This window comes from Populus nigra, chromosome 5 (genome assembly GCF_951802175.1).
Source record: "Populus nigra chromosome 5, ddPopNigr1.1, whole genome shotgun sequence".
Taxonomy (NCBI): Eukaryota; Viridiplantae; Streptophyta; class Magnoliopsida; order Malpighiales; family Salicaceae; genus Populus; species Populus nigra.
In genome coordinates, this window is record NC_084856.1 from 11,154,024 (window position 1) to 11,165,842 (window position 11,819).

Genomic DNA, 11,819 nt, shown 5'->3' on the forward strand with positions numbered 1-11,819 from the left:
GGTTTGTTTTATGCTTTATGAAAATCAAATTATATAAAAAATCAAAGGTAACAACAATTTTAAAATAATTGAAAGTATTTCAACGGTTGAAGGGTTGTTGTAGTGGTGGTGCTGCAGTAATGGAGGTTGAGGGGGAGGGTTCCAGATACTGAACAAAGACGAAAGACAATGATAGTTATTGTAAAAGCCCATACTATTCTTTCTTGGTAAATCATTTTACCGTCGGTAGGTGAAGATTGTAGAGCCACTGTTTGGAATAACAAAAAATAAAATGTTAGAATGCTCGATTCATTTAAACGTGCTGAACAACTACAGAAGAAAGGAAATTCTCACATGTTAGGATGGCATGTAACATGAATGACCCTTCACCTAATCATCCACTAGCATTATTTTGTCTTTTAAAATTAAATATATTTTTAACCCTTTTAAAATAAAATAAAAAAAATAAAAGGTTGCCTTCATGCAAGCACTTGCATCCGAGCACGAGAAACGATTAATAATACGTAAACAAATACAGCCACCAACGAAATTGTAGAGTTTCATGATGCTACCCTATTCCATGAGTATACCATCTTCTTAGCAGATTAAATAAAACGAACAATCACCGTCGTCAAAATAATACATCATCAAATAACAGAAGTTGCAACTTGGAAAAGGTTGTTGATGGGTTACACATGCTGTGTCCAGTCTTCCACAGTAAACAACCCTCGCATCCCATCTTGCTGCCATCCCACCTTTACAAATAACCACCTCTACAGCCTCATTGCGTAAGCAGCTTTGAGTCGCATGCCACTATTTTAACCCGCCCAACATTCTCCTGCGTGTCCTCATTCTTAAACATAGCATCCTGTAAAATGAAGGTCCAAACATTGTCGCAGAATCTGTAGGTATGCAGATGTCCCTGTAGCACCCAAAACCAGAAAAATAATATGAGTCTTTTCAGTTGCTACCCTAACACATAAATTACAATCTTGATCCAGGAATATTACGACAGGAGTTCCCTGGTTAAAGAGCCCAAGTTCCACAGATTATAAATATGGACTCCTCCATTAAACCTAAAGTGGAAAGGAAGAATACGACAATAAAGTCCAAAGTCAACAACCAAAATGGTACTGAATTCGTTTTTTCTTTTTTCCCCACGCAAATCCATAAAAAGGAACCTCGCCGAAATTTCACCAGAGAGGGAATATAAGAAGTTCCGGAAAAAGGTGAAGGCAAAAAACTTCAAATAGACATGACATTCAATTCCCAGCCACCTGCCTAACTTGTGAAAATCTCCAAAACTAATTCGGAAATGCAATTAGCAACAATCACCAAGATATCCCTCCCTCCCAAAAATGAAGTATCATGATCAGAGCAGCATAAAGCAAGTCATTCTTTAAATTGTCTTCTCACTGCACAACCTCACCCATCATTCTATTGCCTCACTCTACCACCAAGTCACTGTTAAAGTTGCCACATGCGATACTCAAACATTCAACCATGATGCTCCTTTTGCTATGCAGATTCAATTTGCTCTGAAGGCTATGCAACAACCACTGCTGACCACAAAAGATTGATTAAAAAATGCACCATCTTACGGTAATCACTAGGACTTCAGTTCTTTTTTTCTCCCAAAGGCCCAATCAAATCCAAAACAGAATCATAAATTCATCAGTGCAACTATAGTGCTCTGTAAATGCAAAAATCTGCAAAACCTACCACATATTGCTGGCTGCTTGGAAAGCTTCCAGCATAATATGGCAGTTAATACAGAAAAGTGCATCAACAACAGATGTACATGGAAGCACCAGAGGCACCATTAGGTCACTACGCCACAAGTATTTGGGGGAGGGGGTGAAATAGGAAGAAAATAACAAGGTTGAGAATTACAAATGCCAGTCCAGACCTAAGCTATACAAAAAGTTCCAACATTAATCATCTCCAAAATTTCCTTGTAAGACTGTAGGAATTCATACCTGCCCCAAAACTAACATAGAAGACAGTTTCTGTACAAGTATGCTAATGAAGCATTCAAAGCACCAATTTTCAATTGCCTAAGAAGCTGATCGAGAAATAATGACTGACCAATGATGCAGTGCTCATGGCTGGCTAAATTTATCCGATATGTTTATTTGCATCAGTTGACATTGAAAATTCAAACATCCAAAAGTGCCTTGAGCACGTGACATTTCCCAGCAAGAATACACTTAAGTTGTCCTTAAACCAATTACTCCACTCCACATGTGCGGAACAATAGAATGGTTCTATATCAGCAACAATTTGATTCCATAAACCTTCTGCTTCATTGATAAGAAGGCAGGTTTGTCATCAAAATTTGACAGACAAAAGACTCTTAATGTTGATATTTTCTTTTAAGTAGACTCCAATCTTATCATTCATCAATCAAGGTGATTCAAAACTTCTTTATAATTGTGGTTAAAATCGATATTTACAAATCTAAATTGTAGAAACGATAATTAATAATCCAGAGATGTTGCTGTTTGGTTGTATAACAGAACGTGCCCTATTTATATTACATAGATTCCTCATCTTCACACGACCCAATTATGGAATAAAGAGCTGATGAAAATGATTTCACATCTTCAGAAAATGAATCAAGCGAAACGCACACATGCATGCAGGAACGCATGACACAACACTTTCAGAAACTGTTTTGACTTTCGAGTCATTACATATTTTTTGGCAAAATCAACGGGGATAATCAACGACACACATACACACACATGGAAGACGTTGACTTGGAATCACAATCAATAAGAGGCCAGATCAGCAGAGTCAAAATTTAGTAACATTTTTAATTGTTGACTAAACTAGTTATAACATAGCACAAAAGAATTAGTTCAGATCCAATTGACAACCATAAAACTCGTTATCCCAATTCGCTTTAAACGATGATCAATTGACAAAAGATGGCAATCGTAATAGCTAAATAAAACATAAAATTGAAAGAACTTACCTTAATTGAGACTTTGCTCTTCACTTTTGTTTCCAAAGCTTCAGTCATGGACTAAAATTGAAAAGAAAAAACAAAAAAAATTAAAAAGAGAGAACCCAAAGTGGTTAGTTATCAAATTGGATTAGGTGTGATTTACATGTACCTTATCAAACTGAACAAGAACCTGGAAGGCTAGCTCAGGACTGAGAGTACCGTTTTGAACCATATCATCAAGAGTCTCCGTCAAGCACATCCCGATCGTCGATCTTCTATACAGCTCAAACGTCGCCATTCCCAGAGATCTGTAAATCAAACACAAAGAAGCTACTGTAGATTTGTGCAGAAGAGCGTGAATCTATGGAAGAGATTGAAATTACCGATTGAAGGAGTTGATGCTTTGTTGTGGGTTTAATTTAACGTTTATTCGAGGGAAGAGCTTTTTGGGCGGAGAGGATTTGAACCCTTTTATACCCTAGTTTTTGAGGATGGGAGATTTTATACTCGCCGATTGATTTGGAAGGTACGAATTGCCTGTTTTGACCTGTGTTTAGCTTCTCATTCCTAAGCCCACTTTATTACTATTTTTTGTTTTGGGCCAACCGCTAGAAACGTAAACTTGGGCTACGGAACTCAAGAGATTATATTAAATGTGTTTTTGGTACAGTGATTGCCAATGGCAAGTTGCTTACAAGCTTGTATGGAGAAGTATTTTCCACGGGAAGTGGATTTCTAAAAATTAATTTATTTTTTTATATTTAGTAGTATTATAAGAAAAAAGTTGGAAAATACTTTTTAATATTTTTTTTGTCAAGAAAAATTAATTGGAAAAAAATTATTACTTTTCAAGTTTATCAAAATAATAAGAATTAAATCTAACATATGAAAAAGTTAAAGGAGGATGAAATTAAAAAAACAATTAATTTCCTAAATTATTTCAAATAAAACAAATCATAAAGAAAGAATGGAGACCAAATATAACAGATAAAATAGTTAAAAGATAATAAAATCAAATCAAATAAATTATTTCAAATAAAATAAATAGCAATTACAAGAATGTAATCAAATCTAACAGATAAAAAAGTTAAAAGATGATAAAATTTTAAAAAATAAATTTCATAAATTATATTAAATAAATTAAATATTAATTAGAATAATAAGGATCAAATTTAATAGATAAAAAAATTCAATTAAAGAAAAACAAATAAGAATTAAAAGTGATATAAGAATCAAATTATATCAAATTCTAACATATGATATTGAAAAATAAATAAATAAAAAGATTCAAAATAAAATATATATCAATCAAAAGATTGATGACCAAACCTGATATAATCAACAAGTAAAAAAATATTTTTGAATTTTTTGCAACTTCTAGAAAATGTATTCCGTATAAAATAAAAAAAATGTTTTTCTAAAAACCAAACCAAAATTTTTTTTGCTGGAAAGTGTTTTCTTTTAACTAATTTTTATAATTTTAAACAAACATTAAAAAAATTAGAACAAACAAGCAAGGTCTAATAAATAGACTTACCAACAGTATTATTTTTCTAATATCGATTAGGCCTAATTTAATTTATAGTTATTTCAGTAGAATCACATGTTTTAAGTGATTAATTACCTAAATTTTTTTTTTTTATCTTCACTCTTAAACTCCAAAGGATACTAGTAATATAACAAAATAAAGATAATTTTCTAGTTATAGATGACACAATGAGATGCTCATCTATTACAAATATAATATGATTACAAATGTCAAACTATTATCCCTCCTTTTCTTTTACTCTATAATCTTTTTTACATTGATCTCATTCCTTTTGGACTACTCTTTTTAGATACCATTTGCACCGTATTTCAAGAAATTTTAAATTTTGTTTTTTGACTTAAATTTAATTTTTTAATATTTTCAGATTGTTTTGATATGTTGATGTTAAAAAAAAAATTAAAATAAAAAAATATTATTTTGTTGCATTTCTACCACACTTTCAACACACCCTCTAAATGAATGAAAAGTGAAATGACCCCAAATTTTACATCTTTTTTTTTCACGATACATTGGTAATTTGCAGTGCAAATTTTTTTAATAAGAATTTGGCAAAGTTTCCCCTGGATTCAAACATGCCTAGTTATCGACACTTTTATTTCCATTCACTATATCAATTATCAAGTCTCAATTCTAATTCAATCATCCTAAATTATATCCTATTCCAGCTCGTACATATTTCTTTGTGTCTCAACAATTTTAATCATATGTTTAAACATCTATATGAACATTGAAAAGAAGTTTAAAATATACCTAAACCAATTTAAGAATATTAAAATCTATCCTACACAATATTTTATTAATTCTATTAAGTACATTATTAATTCACAAATAATTAACTTATCAAATTATTTACAATCCCTAAAATGATAGTAATTAAATTACATGTAAAGTCATACATTTCCATAAAATTTAAACAATACATTAATTTACAATAACAACTATGATATTACTCCTATTCCTGTTGAGAATATAAATGACATGTAAGAACGTAATTAATACATAAGATTAACTTTCAAATTTCAACTATAAGATTTAGTAATTTTAATTATATTATTCCTTCTTAATATCTTTTCAGTATTAACACCAATAATTAAATCTTTACTTTACCAATTAAACTCATAATGACCAACCCTCATGTTTACCAAATCCCTAACAATTCATTGTTAATGATAATTTTTCAGCTATTCCTTCATGGATGCAATGATTTGGTGATTCTTCTCGGTTACTAATAAATCTGACAATCTATCTAATTGTCCATAATCTAGTAACCCTTCATAATTACAAATAAATTTGGCAATCCATCTAATACCCATAATCCGGTAACCCCTCACAATTACCAATAAATCTGGCAATCTATTTGATTGCCAATAATCCGATAATCCCTCATGATTACCAATAAATCTGACAATCCATCTAATTGCCAATAATTTGATAACCTCTCTTAAGTATCAACAAATCTAGTACTATTTCTCCTCTTGATTTTTTTTTCTTTTCCAACCATTAATGCGCATTCAATAAACAAAATATTTGCAATAAGACAAGATAATAAGATTTCAAAAACTCAAGTGAGGTGAAGTACACCTACCTGTTCCTTTGACTATGTGGTTTCCTTCAGTTGTAGACGATTCTAATCCAGTCATCTCTATTGTTTTGAATTTACAAGACATCATTAGTATCATTTCATAACTTCACCATAATGTGATTTCTTAAATCATTACAATTCCATTCATATATGTCCACTGTCATAAATTACTTTAGGTTTTCGATTAGTTTCTTTAATTAACTTCTCCATTACAATTTCTAAACCAGTTATCACTTAAGAACATTGTTTAGTATTTCACTTATAACTAACGTTATAGACTTTGGTTTTAAGTATGTCTTGTCTCTTCTGAAAGCTTAGATATGAACTCTACTAAAGGGTAAAAAATTCAATTATGCTATTAACACACCTAAAATTACTTGTTATCGCGCTCCATACAATATGTACAGTATGATTAATTTCGACCATTCTTCAATTTTTAAGTTATATTTAGAGTTTTATAATTCCAAATTCAGCAAGGTTGGGGCCAACCTCGTTTGAAAACTAATATTCCTTGATACAATTTTCATGCAAAAACTTATTTTCAAATTTTATCATTTTCAAATCCTAATCACCTTGTGAAGTTAGGTAACAAAATTATCCAGACTCTCAATCTATAGATTTGCCAAACAACCAAGTATTTTTATTTCATATAACCTATAGCATTTTTTTTATGTACAATCCTCCTATTAACCAAATATGTCCAACCCTCATCATTAAGTATTTTCCCTTAATTGTTTTTTCATATTTAATATAACTTCTTCTAGTTTATCCATTTCTCATTATAACTTAACCTATTTTTACAAATTACCTTACTTAGTTCATCATCACTTGTTTATATCTTTCCTTTCCTTTTAAAAATTTATGCTTGGAATATAATAACCTTTTGACTAATGAGTAAAAATAACTATTGTTCTTACATCATTATCATTTCATTTCAAAAAAGTTTTCATCAATCCAATAATTTCCTTTGAACTATTTTCATGGCCAAAACCACCATGCTCATTTGCCCTAATTTATTTCATTCCAAATACTTTTTTTTTCTTTCTTAATTCATAAAGTATAATCTATTAACTATGTTTCAAGTTTTAAATATGTGTTATAACAAGAACTTACTCTATAATCATCCTTCCCACCTTAACCAAGGAAAGATAATTCTTCAATTGAACTAAAACCTAATTTTTCATCATAACTAATCATTTAACCAACTTGTTAAACACTTATATTATAATTTTTAAACTAATTACCATTTCCTTTTTGTTTCTGAATCTAGTCGACCTCTAGGGGTAGAAATTGTCTTCTTCCATTATTCCTTTGGTTCTAGCTTTTTTATTGTTATATTCATATATTTACCATATGTTCCTTCCTAACATTTAACCATAAACACCTTTCCATGTATAAAAGAACACACATTTCTTCCACTTATCCAAACTTTCATTTTTTTAATGACAACTTACACTTATTAAACATTTAACATTACCCCTTTTAAACCATACCTCTTATTTCCTTCTTTGTTTAAGGCTAGCCGATTCTAAGGTTAGGGATTTCAACTTTTTTTCTTTTAATTTTCTTCCTTATTTCACTTAGTTTTGTGTCTTTTCCTTGTTCACTTAACATGTTTGTTCCATGACACCTTTATTTTCAACATGCATACAAACCTTAAGGTTACAACATTTAGGGGTTTTTCATCATCTCCATCAAATGTTACCAAGAGCACAATTTAAACAATGTAAATCATCTTACCAAACAAATTTGAGCTTAAGTTATGGCTTTCTAGACAATTTCTTCTCCTCCTCCTCCTTTTCTGACCGTCTCTCTTTTTATCTCTCAAGGTCTTTTTAGTGTAGTTTCCTTCTTTCCAAACTCATATTCTCACTTAACATTGTTTTGGCAAGGACATGCAAAAGGATTTGATAAAGAAGAACAAGAAAGGGGATTGTTTTAGGGCTATTCTGGTCGGCCCTAGTAGAGAAGAAATGAGCTGATTTTGTCTCATTGTGTTTATATCCCTCTCCTTTAATGACCCTAGGCCTTGTTTAGGTGCACCAAGATTTATTTCTAGTGTTTTCTTATACTAATTTATGACCAAACTTTTAACATCCTCAAGTTAATTTTTGAAATAATTTTTTTTATCACCCATAATTATTCCTTCAATGTACCTTAATATTTTATTCAATTTTTTCTTATTAAATCTTTTCTATCAAATTTTTACCATGTTTCTCAATCATCTTATTTATGATTTATCAAGACTTTACAACAAGATTCTTCATGATTCTTTACTTCTACCAATCATCTTTTTATAACCCATAGAGAGTAAGTTTCTCTCCCTCATTGTTAATTCAAAATCAGGTTTCACCATTTTCTTCATCACATCCACTATTTCACCATATAAATTAGTTTTCTCGACTAGTTTGGCAAATGTAAATGAAGTTCTCATGATTTTTTGATGAATCCATGTCTATTACTTATCTCTTTCTAATTTGGAATGCCTAAATCAAACATATAACAATCAAAATAAATATTTTTCTTTTTTTATGTGAATCCTAAAATCACAGTTAATGTTCATGGCTAAAAACACAAGTTAGGTTGCTCCAAATCCAATCTTCACAATTAAGATTATAGAACCTCATGGCCTATACATGCTTAAAAATTTCAGCTCAATCAGACCTTGAACAACTTGGATTGAAGCATTTGATCAAAAGTGAAAGGATCTCCAAATTATTATTATGGAAAGTTCAAATATTTTTTTTTATCTTTCTATTATTTTCTAAAATATCATACACAAAACACAATATATTTCTCTTAATATATTAAAGAGAGAATGATTTGATGTTTTTTTTCTTAAAGGATTTAAAGACTTCAAAAAAAGGAAAAAATGACTATAGTAAAGGAAAAATTAGAGGTTTAAGGATTTCAAAAAACTAGTTTTGATACCATATTTTTAACACACAATCACACAATACTATTCAAGCTAACTCAAAAAACTAATTATATAAGAAAATTAATGACCTAATAATCAAGAAAGCAAATCTAAATCTATATAAGGAAATCAAGAAATCTCAACTCAAAATAAATACAGCATACTTGTTGATGAATTTTCAGGAAAAAATAAAAAAAAATAAATGTTGTTATTAAGGATTCAACTATTTGTCCATCACTTGGTACAAATGGTTCTACTACAAGCAGCTTCTCAATATTACAACAACATTACCTTGACAGATTACACAACCAATAAGGCCTATAAAGTTTTTTAAAATCAATTTCAAAGTCTCTCTAGTACAACAAACCTAAAGATTTAGAAGGAAAGAGATAAAGCAATACACAATAGGTAGTGGAGATGTTTCATATTGTTTTTCATTCCTCAAATTGACGTCTCTTTCCTCTTATTTATAGAAGATCTTAGTAAAATGTTTTTGCAGAATTAAATAGGATGGGTTAAATGCAAAACTAAACATGATGGTTTTAATATAGAATTAAAAAGTGACATTTTAAATATTTTGTTCTAATATAACCAATTATTTTGTTTTATATATAAAAAGCTAAAAATTATTTTACAATTAACTCAAATCTAAGCTTGAGTTGAGCATGTATTTGACTTAAACTAAAACTTATTTAGACTAGAATCTCTTATTCGTAAACATTTTAGTACCTTACAAACCTCACTTTAACTTTTTAAGTCCACTCTAAATTAGCCATAAGAAAATCATGAGATAATTCAAAGTTAATTTTTGTCAATTAAGAGTCTTTTTATATTAATTTTTAATTTATTTATAATTGATTTTCGACATGTTAATGTTCCATAATAAACTGTTTATGTTAGAGAACAATTTTGAACAAAAACTTAACCCAAAATATGAAAGGATACTACATTAATCATGTTATTAAACCAATATTATAAAATGATTTGGTTCTCGTAAACCAAATGTTTTCATGATTTAGATTTATTATCAATTGTCTAGTTGGTGTCTCATAAACACAAAATCGTTAAATCTCAAGAAAAAAAAAATATGAATTTAGTATCACACACTACTAGAATACACTAATATATTTTTTTTTATCTACACTACGTTTTAGGTCAGATCAATTTTTTTTTCAACTTTAAAAACCATGTAAAGATGTTAGGAAGTAAAAAATCTAATGCATATCAGCTGAAACACTTTTTAAATACTTAAATGGTGACATATTGGACGACATATTTTTTTTTTGTAAAAAAAATATTGAAATGGTGGCACATTGGATTGACCTAAGCTAATCATGGTTAACCTGCGAAACCTATAATTTGGGGTATTAGATCATGACAAATCCATGGAATCCATATCAAAACAAATTAGAAATCCCAATTATAATAAACCAAATATTGAAAGTTAAAATCGGTAAAAAATAAATAAATTAAAAAAAGAAAAAAAACTACTCGAGTAAACCTATATATATTGGTAGCTGGTGCAACGCCTCGGGTTGTGTAGATAAGAAGAAACAACTTTAGGTGACACTAGGATTTCTAAATAAGTAAAACAATTCGAGACTCTAGTCATTTAGTTGATTGTGTTTAATATTTTTTTTTAAAAAAGGCAACCCTAATTTAATAATATAAAAAATGCTTAATCTTTTAAATTCGTAACCCGTGAAATCATATAATCGAGTTCAATTAAAAAACTCAACTCTCAACCAATTTAAAATTTGTAAAGAGTTTCGAATCTTATTCAAAGAATCAATAACTATAATGTTGAGAACATACATGATTTGACATAGTAGACACATTCCATGCTTTAATGTCTAAATCAAAACATTAATTGTTGATGATGAAATAATGATTACACTAATAAACTGATTACTAAAAGGTCAGGTTAAGTCACTTATAACTTTTCTAATATTTAAAGAATCATGATAGGTTGCTAGATATTGTATTTAATCTTAAAATATAAATCAATTAATTGTTGAATTGATAATAAATTAATTTTTAAAATTTTTTTAGTCCTATTTTATTTAAGATTGTGGTTTATATTTAGGTTAATTTATTAGGGAATCTAATAGGTCACACTCTTAAGAACCATTGATCATAAATCAAAATGAGATGATTAATCAAATGTGACTTGATTATAAATAAGTTTTAGAAATTAAAGACTAGAGTGTAATTTATACAGGGAATTATAATTCTAGACCTAGAAAAATCAAGTGAGAACTTGATTGAATAAATTTCTAAAATTAACCTAAAATAATATATATGATATTATTTAAGGGGTAAATTGATATTTTTTTCATTTATAGAGTTTTTAGGTTTTCTATAAATAAAAAGTTATACCTTTTATTTCATGTGGATGGTGAAAAAAGTGAGTACAATAGTATAATATTAAAATACCTAAAACATAAAAGAAAAGAGATAGTACTCTAAGATATAATAATTCCTCTCTCCTAAAAGAGTTTAGAAGTTTCTCACTAGTGGTTTGTGTGGACTATTGTTAGAGACAAGATAATTTAATAGTTTGTGATTTGCAATAACTCAGTTTTTGAAGCAAATATTCAAAGTCGAAATTAACATTCAGGTAATTTCTGCCATGAGTATATATTTTAGGAAACCATTAAGTGTTGCGATCTCGTACAAATTAAGTGTTTGCACAAAGAAGATGGAAGAACGTTATTGCAAAAATAAGCCTCGTGAGGAGAGATTTCCTTTTGCGCAAGCTAGCATGACTAAACTTTCAGGATGATTAAAATAGAGTTTATTGATGTACTTGGGATTAGAACAAGGAGCACAAAACTGT

The 11,819-nt window shown here is 29.3% G+C and overlaps 1 protein-coding gene across 1 annotated transcript; it reads right to left on the minus strand.

The window, feature by feature from the left end:
• Positions 1–470: 470 nt before the first annotated feature.
• Positions 471–3,477, minus strand: LOC133693293 (transcription initiation factor IIA subunit 2). Its single transcript, XM_062114479.1, has 4 exons — positions 3,316–3,477; positions 3,102–3,240; positions 2,960–3,010; positions 471–901 (listed from the first exon to the last, which is right to left on the minus strand). Exons 2-4 carry the CDS (start codon positions 3,228–3,230, stop codon positions 761–763), a joined length of 321 nt encoding a protein of 106 aa, XP_061970463.1. The 5' UTR covers positions 3,231–3,240; positions 3,316–3,477; the 3' UTR covers positions 471–760.
• Positions 3,478–11,819: the final 8,342 nt, after the last annotated feature.